The sequence below is a fragment of the Anoplophora glabripennis genome, unplaced genomic scaffold (genome assembly GCF_000390285.2).
Source record: "Anoplophora glabripennis isolate ALB-LARVAE unplaced genomic scaffold, Agla_2.0 scaffold1650, whole genome shotgun sequence".
NCBI lineage: Eukaryota > Metazoa > Arthropoda > Insecta > Coleoptera > Cerambycidae > Anoplophora > Anoplophora glabripennis.
The window spans coordinates 25,304-46,058 of record NW_019417740.1 but is presented as its reverse complement, the minus strand read 5'-3'; the positions used below and the strand labels follow the sequence as shown (position 1 = coordinate 46,058).

At 31.8% G+C, this 20,755-nt stretch overlaps 2 protein-coding genes across 2 annotated transcripts; both read left to right on the top strand.

Moving 5' to 3' along the window:
- Nucleotides 1-1,311: 1,311 nt before the first annotated feature.
- Nucleotides 1,312-11,623, top strand: LOC108915844 (hexosaminidase D). Its single transcript, XM_018721988.2, has 3 exons — nucleotides 1,312-2,439; nucleotides 6,006-6,209; nucleotides 8,708-11,623. The coding sequence occupies exons 1-3, from the start codon at nucleotides 1,482-1,484 to the stop codon at nucleotides 9,181-9,183; spliced, it is 1,638 nt and encodes a 545-aa protein (XP_018577504.1). The 5' UTR covers nucleotides 1,312-1,481; the 3' UTR covers nucleotides 9,184-11,623.
- Nucleotides 11,624-14,905: 3,282 nt separating this feature from the next.
- LOC108915842 (vesicle transport protein SEC20) lies at nucleotides 14,906-19,059 on the top strand. The gene is made up of 3 exons (XM_018721987.1): nucleotides 14,906-15,054; nucleotides 15,115-15,287; nucleotides 18,169-19,059. Exons 1-3 carry the CDS (start codon nucleotides 14,974-14,976, stop codon nucleotides 18,587-18,589), a joined length of 675 nt encoding a protein of 224 aa, XP_018577503.1. The 5' UTR covers nucleotides 14,906-14,973; the 3' UTR covers nucleotides 18,590-19,059.
- Nucleotides 19,060-20,755: the final 1,696 nt, after the last annotated feature.

The window sequence follows — 20,755 nt, the reverse complement described above, 5'->3', positions numbered from 1 at the left end:
GCCCACCTACGAAGGCTGTCCAGGCCCACACAAGACGAGGCAGGATAGAGAGGGATAATCCCCCTCGATCCCAAATCATTGAGGCCAATTTCTAGCCATAGAATAATGGCGTATTCGATTTATAATACCAATGACGTCACCATTAGTTTATTAGCGGAAGTGGCGCGAAGAGGATCAGCAGTTTGTAGAAAACCTCCTTATTAGCACTTTTCTTTGACTCATGATTTTGCAAGCAACTGAGTACATATTACGCGTGAGGTGAGTGTACTCACATCAGTTGTTTCTGTTGTGATTCATCTTGTAAAATAGACACCAACTTTTTGACCCTGGGTGACCACCCCAACGACCCCCCCCTTGCCCGCTAACCTTTTCTGTTTCAGAGACATCCGGGATCAAGAAACGAAGACAACGACACACACACACACACACATACACACCCCCCATACCCTCCTTTCCCCTCCCCTCCCGCGCTAGCCTAAGGGCCACCTTGGCAAAGCGCATCCCAGGCTGCATAGCCGCACTGCCCTACCCAACCATACCACACATAAACATGACACCCCCCCCGGGGTTTACACAGACGAGCCGGCGAAGCAAGAAGAGCGCCAGAAGAAAGGGCCCTAGCCGGCGGGGCCCAGCCAGGACAAAAGGAGGTCCAACAAAGCGCCTACACCGGCCGCATTTGCGGTCGGGGTAGACGACGGATGGGGCCCACCTACGAAGGCTGTCCAGGCCCACACAAGACGAGGCAGGATAGAGAGGGATAATCCCCCTCGATCCCAAATCATTGAGGCCAATTTCTAGTCATGGAATAATGGCGCGCGCGCATCTTGTAAAAGGAACGACATATGAGTTAAATGTAAATAAACCATATATAAACTTAATTGCGAAATATTATTATTGAAAAAACGTTATAAATCATAATACTTACTTATTATTTGCAACTTTTAGCTTTTGAAAACAAACCTAATCGTGCCTAATCTCACTTTAAATAACTGAGCACAAAATGAGCCAAGTGAACAAGCTCTAAAACTAATGCAGTTAGCAGTAAGTGGGGGTAAAAATTCACTGTTCAAACTCGCTTCGGAAAATTAAAAGAAACGCACAATTAACTGAGTCATGACGTCACATGTCACATGTGAATCATGTGATATTAATGTGATTTTTCTTGCAAAAGGGAAGCAGCTAACGTGTTACGATCCGATGTAAACCAATCGGATTGCTAGATTTCGGATCGTAACGCGTTATGATTTCGAAATCATGAGTAAAAGAAAACAGCTATTATTACATTTTAGTGACCTTGATTAAAATAAACATAATTGATTGATTGATTTGTGATAATAACCAAATAACCTAGAAATCGTTACCAGATAAAAACTTTAACATAAAAAATAATAATTTTCAAATCTAGAAGGCATTGTTAAAATGATTAAGAAATGTATTAATATAGAAATAAGTCAGTGCCAGTGAAAATAATAGTAAAAATGAAGAAAATTCGGTACCTATATTTAGCGAAACCTTTGAAACTATATGGATTACTAATTCTTATCTTGGCAGGAATGAGCTTATTTTACTTCCTACGAAAAAAACCTAATGAATCTTACAGCGTGAAGAAACGAGAACAGGAAAATAATTATATGTTTAATGAATTTGATGAACCTGCTCACCAGAGGAATATACCGTTTGAAGGTGAAAAAATTGTTCATTTCGATCTCAAGGGTGCACCACCTAAAATTTCTTATTATTTAAAACTATTTCCTTTATTATCAAAACTTGGTAGTACTGGTATTTTAATGGAATATGAAGATATGTTTCCATATTCTGGTGAATTAAATAATATTTCGGCATTAAATGCATATAGCTTGGAAGACATAAGAAAAATTAACGAAATGGCCAAAGAAAATAATCTTAAAGTTATACCTTTAATACAAACTTTTGGGCATATGGAGTTCATTTTAAAATTATCAGATTATAAGAATTATAGAGAAGTACCTGCCTACCCACAAGTCATCTGTCCGACTCATGAAAATACCTTAAAATTAATAACGGCTATGATCGAACAGGTTATAGCAGCACACCCTGGTGCAGAAATGATTCATATTGGGGCTGATGAAGTTTATTACTTAGGCATTTGTAGTAGATGCACAGATGCAATGTTAAAGTACAACTTGTCTAAAAATTTATTATTTCTGGAACATATAAATAATATTATTGATATTATAAATAGAAGGTATCCTCATATCAGAATATTAATGTGGGATGATCAAATTAGATCAATAAGTTTGGAGGATCTGAAAAAAGAACATTTCATTGACAACATTGAACCGGTGGTATGGAGATATACTAAAGATGTGTATGAAGAATTAGGTCCCACTTTATGGAATAGTTATAATAAAGTTTTTACAAAGGTTTGGGCAGCTAGTGCATTTAAAGGGGCCACAGGTATTTGAAATAATATATTTTATTCCCTAAATGTACTTATTTTTATATGATTTATATACAGGGTGGGCCAAAAGCATAGGAATGGCAGGATATCTGGGAATATTTAAGGGTTAGAGTTAAAGTAAAGCACTAGGGGTTTAGGATTTTTCTGACTATTAGATGATGACCTTGAATTTGACAGACTATGACCTTCAAAGTCATATCAAGGTTACGAATTTTTTTATTTGACCCCATATTTTTGACCATGGAAATGGAGAGTTCGGAAAATTTTATGTTCAGATATTAACTTGAATTAACCATGAAGGTCAAGATCAAGGTCAAAAAGTCCCAAAGTGGCCCGATAGTACCGGAATGGCAGAATAACCCAGCAGGAAAAATGTTCTCCACAATAGTTCTAGAATTCTTGATGGGCACTAAACCGGTAACCTTGGATGTGACCTCCGCCCTGAAATCAAATTCCTTATCCTCTGATCATTTCAAAGTCAAATTAGTTATTCTTTTACCCTCGCCTACTATTGACCACCCAAAACCACCTACTACCCTCGGTGACCACTATTGATCTTCAATGACCGTCTTTCACCTTTGGTAACCACTAATGACCAAGAGTGACCAACTATTTCCTTTAATAACTTCTAATATCCGCCGTGGTCGTACTTGACCTTGAAATGACCGGAAGATAAGGAATTTGAAGTCAATGCGAAGATCAAATCCAAGGTCACCAGTTTAGTGCCTATCAAGAATCCTAGAACTATTACATTTTTTCTGTCGAATTAACCAGCCATTTCAGTACAATTGGGCCCCTTTGGGACTTTTTGATAATTGATCTTGATCTTGACCTTAGTGGTTATTTCAAGGTCATATCCGAATGTAAAATTGTCCACTCCATTTCCGGGGTCAAAATTATCGGGTCCCTTTTAAAAAAATTATCGTGACCTTGATATGACCTTGAAGGTCATGGTCCAGGTCAAATTCAAGGTCACCATCGGATAGCCATGGAAGAATCCTGAACCCCTAGTGCTTGACTTTTTACCTACCCCTTGATAATTCCCAGTTATCCTGCCATTCCGGTACTTTTGGACCACCCTGTATATACTTACGTTAATGAAATATAATAGTTATATCTCAAGTTATATGTATATAACTATTACCGTTATACAGGGTGGTCCTTAAGTAATTGTACATAGAAGTATGGTAGATTTGTGACTAAAATATTACGATTTGAGCCAACTTGCCTTAATAAAATATTGATAATAAGAAAGATACAGGGTGTTAAAAGTGAAATTTCAAAATTTATTTTTCGCAATAACGAACATTTTTGGACATTTATACAAAAAAATTTTTATCTGGGGGTTTTTTGGTATGAGAAATCATAATTTGGTATCCAATTTAATGTATCTTTTAGAGGGCGCCACATAAGCCACCTATGTGGCATAAATGTACGCTAAACTTTTTTGCCCATCAAGGTAGCGCTCTTTTGGGAAAAAAAATTTTAAAGGCACGGCATTGTAAGAACAAAAATGTATACTTGTTAACAACCTCTAAACTTAACGGTTTTCGAGATAATCGAATTTTAAAAATCGGCTGCATAATTCTTCTTTAATTCATTACGAGAAATATTAACGTAGAAGTTGTATACGTTTATCATGTTTTTACGTCAACAGGATAAATATTAACCTAATAGTAAGAGTTGACATCATAAATTTAAAAATTTTAAAAAATTTTAAAAATTAAATAAAAGCAGTTAAATTATAAGTTTAGTAATAATAATTAGAAATGAATATTAGACAAATTAAGAACAGAAAAAACTAAGCTAACTAACATTACAAGTTTAATTATGTCAAAGTAAGCGTTCGATATGTCCACGCATTCTCTTCGATGCATTTATCCATATGTTCCACAAAAGATGGCCTTATATTAAATAACATGTTTGGTTGGAAGAAACTGCAGTTGCATTTATTTCTTCCCAAAATTGGTTGCGAGTATTTATGGGACTTTTATAAACAAGTTTTTTCATTGCGCCCCATACGCCAAAATCGAGAGGATTAAAGTCTGGGCTACGTGCTGACCAAAGGAAATGACTACCACGACCAATTCAGCGTTCAGGAAAGTTGGTATTTAAATATGTTCTGACTTCTCTCATATAATGAGGAGGTGCACCATCTTGTATAATCCACATATTTTGCCTGAAATTTAGTGGCAATTCTTCCAAAAGATCAATGAAGTCATTTTGTAAAAAATGTAAGTAGTTCTCACCATTCAAAGTATGCGGGAAATCGTATGGCCCTAAAAAATTGTCACCAATGATCCCACACCATACATTTATTTTGAATTCGCGTTGAAAATGTCTTTCTCTTTTAAAATGAGGATTTTCAATTTCCCAGATATGATTATTTCTTTTATTAAAAATACCCTTAAATAAAGGTAGGTGGGGTCAAGATTTGGCCTATTTCGGATATCACTTGCAAATTGGTATCTTAATGTAGATCTGCTGGCAATAAATTTTGCACAGGCGTAAAATGGTAGGGGTGATATTTATCGAGGTTTAGTCTTCTTAAAAGTGAAGTTTTACTGATTCCTAAAGCTGAAGATAACCTTCTTGTACTAACTTGAAGATCATCTGCAACGTGAACCAATTTCATCTTCTTGATCAAGCGTAATGATTCTCGGTCGGTCTAAATCATCACGTTTAGGACGAATTTAACCACTTTCGCCTAAATTCCTAAATAGATTTTCAAATGTTTGGTGATTAGGTTGCAGCCTGTTTGTATATCTTCTAAAATATTCCCATTTTGCAGCACGTCCGTTGAAATATTGCTGGCAGTAAATAGTAACCATATTTCTCATTTCTGTATTAGAAAAATTATTATCTCGGCATTTTCTGCTATTCCTTAATTACCGGAAATATTCAATTAAAACTTTTTCAAACGTCATAGATCATGAAAACAAGAATGTTTAGCTGTTAAAATCAATTGTGACTTCTGTCTACTACGTTACTATTTCTTGTAATGAATTAAAAAATTATGCAGTCGATTTTTAAAATTTGATTATCTCGAAAACCGTTAAGTTTAGAGGTTGTTAAACAGCATACATTTTTGTTCTTACAATGCCGTGCCTGTAATATTTTTTTCCCAAAAGAGGGCTACCTTGATGGGCAAAAAAGTTTAGCGTACATTTATGCCACACATGTGGCTTATGTGGCGCCCTCTAAAATATACATTAAATTAAATACCAAATTATGATTTCTCATGCCAAAAAAACCCCAGATAAAAAATTTTTTGTATAAATGTCCAAAAATGTTCGTTATTGCGAAAAATAAATTTTGAAATTTCACTTAACACCCTGTATCTTTCTTATTATCAATATTTTATTAAGGCAAGTTGGCTCAAATCGCAATATTTTAATGTCACAAATCTACCATACTTCTATGTACAATTACTTAAGGACCACCCTGTATAGTATGTATAACAAACAGTTAATGAATAAGTAATTTTTGAATTCTAAAATTATTTTATTGTTACGAACTAACTTGTTTTTATCAGCTCATACACAAATCCTATTTTTAATAGGTAGTAATCAGTTTGTGTCGGATGTTACACATTATTTGCAAAATCATCGCAGTTGGTTGTCGTTAATCCAGGAGTACAAAGATCATGTCAACTTCCAAGGAATAATATTAACAGGTTGGCAGAGATATGACCATTTTGCTGTATTATGTGAACTACTTCCTGTTGGTATTCCAACTCTAGCGATGAGTTTAAGATTACTTTTAGGCAAGTATTGATGAACTCGGTATATACAGGGTGTCTCACAATTAGCTGCCAACCCTGAACAGGCCCATTCTATGATCAAAACTAAGTAAAAAAGTTCATATGAACATGGGTCTGGAAATGCTTCCTAAGGGCACAGGGACCCATTGAAGAGGGAGGAATGGAAATCATTTTTTTGCAATATCTCTCAATCGCGTTGTGATAAATGAATGAAATTTGGTATACACAGCTAAATTTTGATGAACAATTTGATGGACTAATCCATTTATTTCCACAAGGTCCATTGGGGTGGGTACGNACGCCTCTTGACTTTACGAAAAGGAAAACACAGATTAATATTTGATTTCAAACAGTCTAAAATGGAGGTGGCAACGCCGTTGCTGTCCAGTTGATCAAAGCTCGAGCAGCCCCAATCCACACCAGACAAGTTGCTATGAAATTTTTTTAGTCCTTTTTGAGTAATGAGCCTTTGACATTCGGTGACTTTATGGACATCACTTAACCGTGTAACTCGTATAGTGACATATTGTGAGCAGTGATCGGATAAATCCGGGTCAAAGTTTGAGACTTCCAATATGCCACCATCGATATTAGTCACAACATTGTCCAGGCAAGAAGCAGTGGTAGTGGTAATCCTAGTGGGGACGTTAATTTTATGAGACAATCCATATGAATTAAAAATATCCAAAAGCTGCTTAGCACAGTCAGTGTCTCTATTGAACTCGATATTAAAGTCACCCACTATTACAATATGGTTATATTTTCTATTGAGGTGATACAACAAATTCAATAGACAATGTTTAAAAATTGTAAAATCTCCACTACTTGAGGATCTATATAAGGTAATCAGAATAGTGTGAGAATAAGCGACTTCACAACCACAAAACTCAGCGTGAATTGGAACTACAAATGTGCTCAAATCAACCGGTTTGCACTTGACAAAATTATTAGAGAAAATAGCAACTCCTCCATGAGATTGTTCTCGGCAGAAATAAGAAACCAGAGAATAATCGTCCAAGTTAACTGTATTTAAACATACCTCTGTTAACCAATGCTCTGAAAGACAAAGAAAATCCACGTGAGTTTCGGATAGTAGAAGTCTCAAATGATCGATTTTATTACTAACACTTTGTATGTTGATGTGCAGGATGGAGCACTCTGAATGTGAAGCTGGTATATTCTTATTTAGGCCCATCGGTGAAGCGAATACTGTTGCGTTGTCTCGATCGAAAAAACTGGTTAACAGCTACCCCATTGGGCCATATCTCTGGTTTCGTAATCAAATGGGCGTCATCGACAGGAACAGAGACCTTGAAGGAGGCATACACGTCCGGATTACGTGAGTTAAGCTTTTCAACTTTAGCACCAGGTACATTCTATAATAATAATAATAATAATAATAATAATAATAATAATAATAATATATACACTTTCATTTTCCTAAGGCTTAATTCAAAAACAGAGTGATCGATTTTCTTTTTGTCGCTTATGCCTGTTTGCAAAATCAACGACGATGTGTGGCGCATTTGGCGATGGTTTCATATTGACTGTTGTCATTGTGAATTGCAATAGTGGTTAAATAGAAATTCTACTGTTTTTGTACCAGAGTAATCTTCTTAATAAATCAAAATAGTTGTTAAAACCTGAAAGTGGTGAAGTGGTAATTAATTTAAAATGATGATTCTATTTTATGTGCCTGACATCATTAAGTGAAAAATAAAGATCACTAAATGTGTACTGTAACATTGTTGGGATGTCAGCTGTTAACGATTTCTGTACCGATGTTTTAAGTACAATGCTATATATTAAATTATTCCATGTTCTTTATAACTTTTTTAATTATAAACTGGTAATTGTGAATATCTGAACATTTTTTTGTTATTTTTAATTTGTAATTAATTAGATATTATTTTATAATAGATTCTAGCTATTAGCCTGCTTATTTTTTTAGTGGGTGAACCTGGCAACACTGAAGGAATTACTCATAAAAGTGCAAAAACATTGTTGCTAATGCACTAGATTAAAATATTGCAAAAAATTACTACATTTAGGTTGTGTTCAGCGAATGGTCGGACTAGTTTGGTCAAACTTCTTTAGTCAAACAATTCGCTGAACGGCCTTTAGTAACTGTATTAAAACTTGCCCAATATTCCCAATCAGCTGATTGGGCTGACCAACGAAATATTTGTCCCCTGAACGACTTTGACCGACCATTCACTGAACACAGCCTTAATGTTGGATTTGAAATGTTTTGCTTAATGGTACCATGACAAATATTTTGCTTAAAAACTAGGAAAATACACCATTCTCCTTGAATAGTGTTTATCTAGCTGTGCGTAGTATTAAAAGGGAACTATTGAAACTTAGAAGTGGGGATGTTAAATGACATACCCTGTATATCTGTTACTAAACTTATTCACCTCAAATATGTAAAATTCCAATCTCAATGATCTGGAAAGTTGAATTATGTTTAATAACTAATGTTTTGATTGAAACTTTAGGTTACAGCGATTCACCGTTAAGTCCACCAACAGAAGTTGCAAAAATTTTACAGTGTGAGCAACCTTATGCCCTAATTGGCTCCGTTTTTGGTAGCCCTCATTGTTCATATCCTGGTGGAAACATACTGGAATACGTTTTACATCTTCAACAATTAAAACAAGAATTTGAAACAATACTAGAAGACCCCAGAGTACATGGTTGGTTAGATAATTACAACATCGAGCATAAATTTTCCAATCCCAATCACGTAGATTCTGTAACAGCGCCGTTAAGTAGAATAAAAAGCGACCTCAGTCAAATCGATAATGGTATCACAACGGCAATGTACGAAATCTATGACAACTACACGATTGAGGAATGGAAAGAAACTTACATAAAACCTTTTGAGAAAAGAATTAATGCTATGTGGGAAGCTAAGAAAAATATCCTCTCTAAAGATTCTTGGCCTAGAAGACCGTTACGTGATGAAATTTGAAAATATTTAAATTTCACCTTCATTTGATTGATTTAGTAGCAATGTAACTTGTGAATCATTCATTTACTTTGTGGACATTCATTAAGAGACATAATTTAGTTCTTGATAATACAGTCATCAATTTAAAATTAAATCTATATAAAATTGCAAATAGATTTAAAGAGCATTAATTTTTTTCTGTTTTGAGTCTGATAATTTTTTTACAAGTTGCAGAGAAAATTATCAATTTTAAAGCACATGCTTTGGGCTTTGCAACATGAATTTACAAGTTAACAGTATACAGGGGAATTGTCGACTTATGATCAAATACGATTCTGTGGTTTAATAAACTTAATTAAAGAGACTTAAAAAGAATAACTGATGCTGAGGACAGTTGCCCGTAGCATTCTCTTCAGTGACTAATTTTAAAATTGCAACAAATTTTCAGTATTTTCGTAAAAAAATCGAATCTCTTGAATGAATAAAGATTAAAATGATTAAAAAAAATAAATAACGAAGCTTATTAAAATTAATATCAAAATTATTCTACAGAGAATAGATGGAAACATTTCTTTATCCTGTATACTGCAAGTTATACATTTTTTTTACAAATCCCAAAGCCTGGACTTAAAAATTGACATTTTTAACCAAAACTTGTAAAAAGAATCATTAAACTCACAGAAAAAAAATATGGGTTGAATTTGAAGTTGGTGAACGTATATTAAATTTTCAAATTATACCAAATGTTTAAGACTCAAAAACTATTTGCTCAATTAAATGTGGTAGAAATATTTGACAAATTTTTCGGGATTAACTTCTTTGAATAAATAATATATAGACAAAATTTTTATATTTTTGAATTTTCACTATTGCCCCCTGAAAAAGCAGCAATGTACTGAATGAATTGAAATAAAAGTATGTAAACCTTTATAAAAATAAATAAACATTAATAATCTGGAAAGCATTACATGTTTTAAGGTCAATGCTACTTCTGTATCGATATTTATTACATTTACACATAAACCTAAACTATATATTCTATTAAACCCAAAAAAAATTGTGCCAAATTTTGAATAACTTAAATCTTTGATAATTGAGCAGAATTGCTACTTTCAAATTTAAAGTAGCATTATAGTATGCTTATACCTACAGTGTGTACGATATTTATTGTGATAGAATTCCAAGAAGACCCCTGTGTTGCTTTCTTGGAATTAACCGCATTCCACATCCGAGGTAAAAAGATATTTGCGGAAAATTTCAAACCATGCCCCTGCCTTTTAAATTCAACAGCAGGGGTAGAAAGACAGTTGTTCCGATAATTTTCTTGGAATTCTATCTCAACAAATATTGTACGAACTGTAATGTGCAGCTGTCCAAAAGAAATGATTAGATTTTAAGATTTCCTGAAAATAAATTAAGAATTGTAATGTTAAAATTACAGTTTGTTGATAATTTGTAATTTATTATTCTGTAATAAAAAGATTATATAAAATTAATTAAATGGTGAGAATCCTATTCATTTATGAGGAAAGAAAAAGAAATCGTTAGAACATTTTTTTTTATTTTTTTGTGATGCGCAGTATTTCTGTTGCTTTCAAAAAAGTTTTGTATTTGTATAAAAAAATTTTTTCTCATGAATTCAATCTACCAACAAGAATCTACAGCATAATTAAAAATTAGTTTATATTTATAAATATTTTCTTTCGAAACTGTGAATTTGTGATTTTTTAATTTAAAAATCATTGTTCATCAGAACAATAATTTGGGATTACGTTATATTGCATAAATCAAATATAATTACTTATTATTATTTTTTTAGGTCATTACTTTTGTTATTTTAGATCTGTTGAATTTAACGGATTCATTCACGACCTCTTTAACACCATTTTTTCACGTTATAAAAATAGACATAAACTTATATCACTTTCAGATTTTTTCATTTCCTGAACACACCATATATACAAACTTCAATGTATATTTTACTCTAATGAAAAGCTAAACTTTTTACAAAGAAATATTTTCTCCTATAAAATAAAAATAAAAAAGTGTATTAATTTAATTAAAAATTAACTTTCTTGGTATCGACAATCGTTAAATAAAACTAAAAATTTCTTTCAATTTTGTTTCTGAAAATATACCGAATTGAACAAAGTTATGTCATATGTAATAATAGTAAATTAATGAAACCAAAAACAAAATACTAAAAATGTCATTTATTGGTTTATATTTGTTACAAAATTATTACACTATTCTGATTTGTTTTATTCTCAATATGGCTTAATTCATAGTCACAAAAACGGGGAGAAGTTCTATCTACATTTTCAATGGAAATTTAAATGAAACATCCAAAACAGACTTGAAATCCAACCATTAGTATGATGGCAAGGATAATAATTGCAAAATTTACGTCTAATATATACAGGGTGTTCCTAAATATCATGTACATAAGGGAGGGGGTAATTCTTTGGCTTATTTCATGACTAAAAGTTGTTTATAAACATAGGTCCACAAACTCTTCGTTACCGATCTACAGGGTGTTGAAATTTTAAATTTTTTAGTTTTTTCTCTATAATTCCCAGTTTTTGAAATATTTAGCTCAAATTTGGAATATATGTTTCGCTGTAGGACTTACATCATTGGACATGCCATCTCATCTCATAACAATGCCAAATTTTACGAATTTTGAAATGGCTGAAATGCATTTCATGTATGGTCTTGCGAATGAAAATTAATGTAAGAGAAGCTAGACGTCTGTACATGGAGCGCTATCCCAATAGAATGATACCTGATCAACGAATATTCTCATTTGAGGCGCCACTTCATAGGCGCCACTTTCAACAATTTTTGTAACATAGTTTCCTTGTTATAGTTATTATTTAGGTTTTTTTGTATTGTAATGAATCATTGCTACAGAAACCGGGTCATCCCAGCTTTAATTTTTAACAGATAGTGGCGAATAAACTGGCAAAATTAATAGAAACAAGATTTTATCTAAATAAAGCCAGAGCCTACACTGGACCATTTTAAGAATTTAAATTTCATCTAACGAATTACACAAAATCGCTTTTATTTTTTTTCTCGATAACGGTCGCAAATACGAAAAAATCATACATAAAAGTTTCTTAACAAAACATAAAATTCAATTTTGATTTTAGAATCTACCAGCGGCTCACCGCACAAAAGTTCAGGAGAAGAAAAGGGGGCATGAACCCCGAAAAAATATCACGACCATTTGGCATGCCCAATGATGTAAGCCCTACAGCGTAACCTATATTCCAAATTTCAGCTAAATATCGCAAAAACTGTGGGAGATATAGAGAAAAAACTAAAAAAATCTTAAAATTTCAACACCCTGTAGATCGGTAACGAAACGTTTGCGGACCTATGTTTATATGAACTTTTAGTCATGAAATAAGCCAAAGAATTACCCCCTCCCTTATGTACATGATATATAGGAACACCCTGTATATTTATATTTAATGTTAAGTTAATTGTAAGTAAAAGTTAACAGGCTCGTGATGTTAATAATTTCAAATGAATAAACACAATACTCATTTACATTTCATTCCATTTACAAAATCATTGATTAGGTGGTTTAGCAATTATGTTAATGTTATCTTTGGTCTTTGGTCATTTGTTTGTCAGTTAAAATATCGGGTTAAAAAATACTTCTTGTATATAACATTTAAAAAAATTCAACCATATCCTGAATGACCTTTTTAATTATTGGTTGTTTATCCATATTTGATAATTAGCTACCTACCTTTTACAATTTTTACAAAAGAAAACAGTACCTACTGTACCATAAAGAAATTGTGGTTGTGGGAAGAACTGAATCTGTGATTTTTAGTTAGCAGCTCTGGACATCACGTTTTTTTTGTACCTATTTTACTAATTTTTGTATAATTTAGAAATAAAAATATTCTAATGAAAAGGAATATATATTTGAAGTTTTCTTTTTCCTCATTTTCTTACGGCGGTTACATAGAGCAGCTTAGTTTAACAGCAAAATGCCTTGTTTATTTTCAACTTGAGATTTTTTTTTCTATAAAATGGTATGCACTTCTTAAAATTGTAAAAAGGCATTTTTATATTTTAATACAAGATTCCTTAATTCAACTGTTAAACTTGCAAAGTGTTCCTTAGTGTAAACTAGAGGTCAAATTCCGTCTTGTTATGAAGATATTGTAGATTGAAGATGACCAGACTAATTTTTTGTTAATATCTAAAGTAATTGAATCAATACCAAATTTGGTGTTTTTGGGTTTTGATAACTCGTTTATAGAGGGTCATAAAAGAATGGATTGAGTGGACCCTCTCTTTCAAAGCCACCTAGATAAAAAAAATAGAGCAAATTTTCTCGGAAAATATAAATTTAGACCCTGTAGGACATCAGAATGATAATTGAAAAATTTTGATGGTCACAATTGCGAGTAAAATCGAAAAGTATTTTATTATGTAACGATACAAAGGATGCCTATTTAATACCATTTTGTTTTCTTAGAGAAATTTCAAGACGAACACTTGAAGGGAATTTGCAAAATAAAAAATTAAAATAAGGGTTGCCAACAGATCTGGAAAAGGGTTGTACATACATTTGCAGAATTTTTTTCCTGGGTGTTCCTTAATGATATGCGAATATTTAGAGGTGTAATTCTACATGGAAAATTAATGATAGTGGTGCTTTATAAACTATGGTCCAAAAATGTTCGGTTGAAAAAATACAGGTTGTAAAAAATATGATCTTTTGTAATTATTAAGATGTAGTTTGTTTTTTTCATTTGCTATGTATAAAAATTATTAGATATGAAACTATAAAAAAATGTATATACCAAACATTTTGAAGAAATTTGACAGTGAATGTAGGTACTAAACAGTAATGTAACAAATATTTCATTCAGAAAGTATAAATAATTTTCATATTAAAAAAAAAATGTATGTTTCTAAGAGACGTAGGTAGAAAATGGACATGTTTTCTATTTTCATGTAATAGCAAATAATGTTTTTGTAAAATTATTTTACTGTTGGGGAAGGAGAAGAAGTAGTTAGGTATTGCTGTTGTCCTGACCAATTTCTAAATTCCGGTAATTTTATTCATTGTCCATGAAGTAAACATTATATTATATTTGATATATTATTAGTGTTATCCTAGGTAATATGATAGTATACTTGTTAGTTTTACTGGAAAACTGTATTTTTTCAAGAGCAATAATTTTTTTCAGCTATACTATAACTCGTCCTATAATCTAGTTTTGCATTTTTCAAGAGATAAAAAGCTGTTATTTTTTCAAAGTGGCTATGAAAATTAACATATCCCACGCAACCCACTTTTTTAACATATACAAATTTGGATCATTATAATTACCATGCAAAAATGTACACCAAACCTCATAGCTACTGATGCTTTAGAATAAAACATTAAAAAACGTCGTCAAAAGATCATCTTCCAGCTATTTATTTTATCTTCATATGAAGCTGGAATTGATCCCTACAATTCATTAGAACTTTTCTTATTGATTTTAACCAAAGAACGCTCTGTAGAAATTTGGCGTTCGAATTAAAGGACACCCTGTACAAATATTTGTTAAACTAAATTTGTACAATACAGTAAAATGAAACATATATTTATAGGTGAAAAATTTAAATTTAAACATTTCAAATCCTATTCAATTTGAAAATTACAAAAAATATTTTACCTGAATTTGGCAATGCGCCATCTACTCACTACTTCAGAAAACTAACCTAAGACAACTACATTCCATGTAACAAAAATATTTATCGTGTTACTGAATAAATTAAATACAATTTGTGATGGATTCATCTCAATACATACTAACCAATTTACGACAAGATATTACAGAAAATAATTTGCAATTGAAGGCCATCATTCAGGTAATGAATATTGCTCTACTTTTAAACAACATATGACACGACCCCATTTATTCTTGTCAGGATATCAATGCATGTGTCGGTCCATTGGCAGAACTGCATGCGCTTAACAGCGCGGGACGTTCGAAAATATCTGCTCTAAGGAAATTTATAGACAGATTTGGAGATATCGCAAAGGAAAATAAAGATCCAGTATTACTGAAGGAAGTCGTACTTCAAAGGGAGCAGTTGGCGAGGTAAACATCTTGTTTTTTATTGCTTTGATTGTTGTTAATGGTTACTTTGACGAAAGTAGATTTTTACCAAATATGTATTTTTTATAAAACATAGGTACTCTGTCTGTTACATATTTGTACAGGATTACGATTACAGTTATGTTGATAGGAGAATCAGAGGCGTACCAAAGGGGATTTTGCAAATACTTTTACACTACTCAAATTAAATATTTTTATAGATTTTTAAAATTTATTTTTAAAAACATCTTTAATAACTAATAAATGGGTAGAATAATAGGCCCGAAATAAAGTTTATTTTTTTTGCAAACCCATATTTTCTTTGACGTCGCGAAATCGAACCCGTACTGGCAATTCGCGAATTTTTCCTTTAGTTATGATTTTTCAAGCGATTTGTCGACTTATAATAGGTTAAATAAATAAATAAATAAATATAGAACTGAAAGAAGAATTCTAAAATATATCTATGATGCTGACTATGGAGTAGTCCCACTAAACATTTTTCAGTTTCTGACATGTTTCAGAAACGTTTCCATTTTTCTTGAAACGTTTCATACAAAATCCATGCAACGTTTTGGTAACGTTCTAGAAGCCCAAGATGTCCGCCTCAAAATACGTTTCCAATGAAACGTTTCAAAAAATTGGTTTCAGTAACATTCTTTTTATGTTCCATTTATGCCCTCGATATTTTTGTTTTACGTTTCAGTATATTTTCAGAAATGTTTGAGTAACATAATAATTTTATTACCATATTGTTCTCATAATGCTCTCAACTTTAGATCATTTTCATTTCAAAAGCGTTTTTGAAATAGTATAAATAGTGTGAGTATTTTTTTAAATATCTCTAATACTCCTTTGTGATATTTTTATTTGTATTGTGAATGACTTAATTCGAACTAAAAAAAGTTACATTGTATATTAAAAAAAATAAATATGCTCTTCTAGTTTGGGGATGCGGCAACTTTTACTAAGAATTTCTTTCTTTTTGAGAAGCCACTGAAAAAAGTTTCTAATATGGATTATGAATTTTGCCATTCATCGTACAAATAAAAATATCACAAAACAATATCAGAAGCATTAAAAAAAAACTACACATTTTATATAGTTCAAATACGCTTCTGAAATGGAAATTTTCTAATGTTGAGACCTTCATGAATATGGTAACAATGACGAACTGATAATTAGAAAAAGTTAGTTATGATTATGAATCTTAAAATGGTAGGTACATGAAAAACAAATAACATTACTGAAAAATAATATAAAGTTATAATTTCTTCTACGCATGGTCAATATTACATATATCCTTTTAATAATAATAAATTATACAGCAGAAATAAGGATACAAAATGATATCTTGACAAAGTAAATATCTGTAGGTATACCTAAACTCTTTTATTTAAGCATGCCTATACACATAAACAAATATAAACATTTGTACAAAATATAAAATAAATGACGTCTATTTCACTTGATTCATCCATATTTCAAATAGTTCTCACTGACTAAGTAGTTGCTCTTCAAATTATATCGAAACGTATAGTTGTTGTTCCATTTTCTTAGTTCTTGTCCCTTGTCCTCTTGTCTGTAATAGGTAGTGGGTATAACTATATTTAGGTAGATGTGACGCAAAATTGGAAATCTCTTTACACATATCGTTTTAAACATTTTGCATCAATATTCATTATTTTATATGCACCTTACAATAACCACAACTGCACACACTACAAATTATCACATAAAATAGCGTCAAAGTAAAGATGAATAACAACGAAACCAAGCAAACTGACAAACCGCAAACCTAACCTAACATAATACGAATTGAAACGACACACGGGAAACAAATAAACTCGGGCTGTTACGCGCAGTCTACGCAAGTCACGAACATACATTTTTTCTAGACTTGTGTTATAAATATGCTACCACACATTTTTTTCTAATTATGTCTATATAACAAAGGCAAATGAACTAACGCTTGAGAAGGATTGGGGATTGAGAGCAAAATTTAACTAATGCCGATTGTTCCATAAGATAAGCAAAAATAGCAAAGGGTTGTTCGTCTGTTATGTTTCCGAGATCGAAAGGTAATGTTTCGAGTAATGTTTCAAACTCTCTTCAATTGTAACGTTTCGGCTATGTTTCTCTAAATAAGTTTTCAAGTGCTACATTTCTGTAATGAAACAGAAACGTTTCCAGTTAATGTTTCAAATGTTTAGTAAAACATCTCATTTGCAACGTTTCATTTACGTTTCGTGTTTAGCGGGGTATGCATTAATAATGTGACCAATATGTAATCAATATGCGCACATAAACGATAGAAAAATTTTTTTTGCAAGTGGACTTGCACGTCCAGTGGTAAATTTAGTTATTTATTTTTAGTAGACCAACCCTGAAAATTTTTTAAAGCCTATTAAAAGTATTAATTAATTAAAAATATAAAGTATTTCTGTGGACTATTCAAAACTGTTTTTTTTCATAAAAATAATAATAGGGGACAACAGACAATTTTTAAGTTTTTAAAACTTAGTGTTACGAAACGTCTCATGACAAAATTCTTTGTACGCCATTGAGTAGAATTATATTTGTTAAGAACCAAAAATCTATATTGCTCATAAAATATATCATGCACCTGTAAAATTAATGTCGCTAGTTAAAAATTTCTAAATTTGGTTATACCTTCAGGATGTTTCCAAATATAGTGGCAAATTTAAGAAATAAATGGTAATTTCGAACAAATTTATCTGGCAATATGGAACCGCAAAACAATACAATGCGGAAAAAGGACATTGTCAAAATCGAGTAGGTTGGATTCGATCGGTATTGCATAATTTTATCAAAAAAATAAAATACGTACCAGTTGTTGCCAGTAATTTGTATTTTTTTTTAGTACAATGGATGCTTTTAAAAAAGCAAATTTGAAATCGATGTTGGTTATAGAAAAAGGGGCAAAAGAGGAACTGCTCAAACCGACCAATGAAGAAACCGTTCTTCGCCAAAGACAAAAGCGGGATAAAGAAAGTATGGCAAAAATGAGTTCCAACGTAACGGATCAATTATTATCTATAAGCCGTCAACTAGCAGATACGACAAAACGTAGCGCTGAAACTTTGGAGACCCTTGTGACATCCTCCGATAGTGTTACTGGGACGCAGGAAGAACTGAAATTTACTTCCGGCACGATATCCCAGTCTGGTAAATTGTTGGCAAAATATGGCAGGAGGGAATTCACGGATAAAATCCTCATGTTTTTTGCGTTTGCTTTCTTTATTGCTTGCGTTATTTACATTGTACAGAAAAGATTATTTTGAATTCAAATAGTACATATTCATTTCATTTAACTTAACGGTATTTGTGAGATAAATATAATCGTACTCTACGTATAGTCGTGGACAAAAAAGATTTCCGATCCAAAACTTTTAAAAGACTAATTTTCCCAACTGTCGGACACGTTTATTTGCCATTAAATCTATCTCTCACTTATGCATCTAACTTTTTGTGAGATAATCTAGATTTAATTGGCAAAAAGAATTAGTAGGAGGTGAAAAAAATGGCCACATTAAAATACGAAACTAGTAAAATTCCATTTTGTGCAGAGCCGTAAGCAGTTTAAATCGGAAACTGTTTATTATCCACAACTGTACCAATCACTTGAACGCTATAGCAAACTGCAGTAGGTACTTCTACAAGTAGTTATGTTGGGTTTACCAGGAAACTATGGTAAATTTACGTACATATTTTATATTTTAAAATTGTTGAAAATAAAGATTACCTACTTATACACGGAATTGTGATTCATAATGTGTTAAATTTAAATATAAAATATAAACATGGGTACATCAGCAACATTTTACATAATTTAAATTTTAGCTGTGAATTCCCTTTTTCGTTTTTAATTGTATATTTGCCTAGGTAGGTACCTAATTTATTTTTATTTAAATTAATTCTAAATTTTTATGGTCGCCAATTTGTACATGATGTTGCGAATATTTACCTAACGTCTTAAATATTTATTCATTACACATTTAAACGACCATGTGCAAAATTGAATCGGGGCCTTTTTTAAAATAGGGATCCTGGCAAATGCCCATTTATAAGGTAAGCACCTTTGTCCCTGAATTCGTTATACCACCTATGTATTAATTAATTATTTCAATGGTCCACATTGTATATTTAATAAAGGTATACAGTATAGAAAAAAAAAATTAAAAAAAAAACAATAATTTTATTCTTGTTAAAACCTGAGATAGAGGATTCCAGTCACTACATTTGGCAATACATAGTGTCCAGGAATTGATGGGCAATTTCTGGGCCTTGCAAAAATTACGGCATGAGTTATTTTTTTTATTTAGGCTCAGCTTGAATAGTTATTAGATTCTGAAGTTGTCAGATGAAAATTTTTTGTATATTTAGATAATCTTTGGGTAAAAGCGCATGGGGCAAATCTTTCTCGGATGTTTTGACTCCCAAAAAGATTATATTCTTTCTTTCTTTTTTAATTTGTGTCACCGTTTTTCTCTCGTTCTCAGCATTTTCATACTTTTTCAAGTGAAAAAGATAAATGCTTTAAAAATAAAGATACTACACTATTTCCGACATATCAAATAGTACCTATTACAAACCTGACAATTAGTTCTTTATGCATAACGTCAAATGAAATTTGATACATAAATGACTAATTTTTTATTTCAGATATTTATCTACTTTCTTACTATAAGATATTTGTTGGTTAGGTAAGACTAAATTTATAAAATTAACTCTTCGACTAGGTGGTTGTTTTGACACAAGAGGATGTTTTTTCCAATTTTTATTTTCAACGTGTAGAAATACCAATTACAGAAAATTGCCATTTTCATAATTAAAAAACAATAAATTGGCGTTTTTCTGTTACCCTGAATATTTGGAAATATGAAGCTTCGATATATCTGCATAAATTAATTAATAGACTTTGGATAGATGACAAACTATTTCAAATTAATTATAGGTAAAGCTATTAGGTATCTCTTATTGATTTTCCTTAGCTTGAAGGTGGAAATGGTTTCCAAACAAATAATCACTTGAAATTAACATTAAATTGAAAACAAAGTTTAGAATAGGAAACCTATAAAATAGCTTACAAATCATTTATTTGAAACAATTCGTCATCCAATATCCAAAACCTACTAATTAATTTGTTTGCTATTTTATTGCAAACATCTTCAAAATTGCAGTTATCTACAGATAAAAATACAGAGTGTGCCATTTAACACTCCCGCTGCCAATATCTCCGAAATGAAGAAATTTATTTTAGTTCCGGAAACTGGGATTGTTAGATCCCTCGAACAGCTTCAAATCGTAGTTAGAACATTTTGAAGCTATTCGAGGGACCTAATAACACCAATTTCCAGAACTAAAACAAATTTCTTCATTTCGGAGATATTGGCAGCGGGAGTGTTAAATGGCACACCTTGTATATGACATTTTTTTTGTACATAGGA

Excerpts from the sequence above, each read along its gene's own strand:
- LOC108915844 (XM_018721988.2), top strand. The coding sequence starts at position 1,482 with ATGAAGAAAATTCGGTACCTATATTTAGCGAAACCTTTGAAACTATAT. Across the intron at positions 2,440-6,005 it reads TGCATTTAAAGGGGCCACAG|GTAGTAATCAGTTTGTGTCG; the intron begins GTATTTGAAATA and ends TATTTTTAATAG. Across the intron at positions 6,210-8,707 it reads GAGTTTAAGATTACTTTTAG|GTTACAGCGATTCACCGTTA; the intron begins GCAAGTATTGAT and ends TTGAAACTTTAG.
- LOC108915842 (XM_018721987.1), top strand. The coding sequence starts at position 14,974 with ATGGATTCATCTCAATACATACTAACCAATTTACGACAAGATATTACA. Across the intron at positions 15,055-15,114 it reads AATTGAAGGCCATCATTCAG|GATATCAATGCATGTGTCGG; the intron begins GTAATGAATATT and ends TATTCTTGTCAG. Across the intron at positions 15,288-18,168 it reads CAAAGGGAGCAGTTGGCGAG|TACAATGGATGCTTTTAAAA; the intron begins GTAAACATCTTG and ends ATTTTTTTTTAG.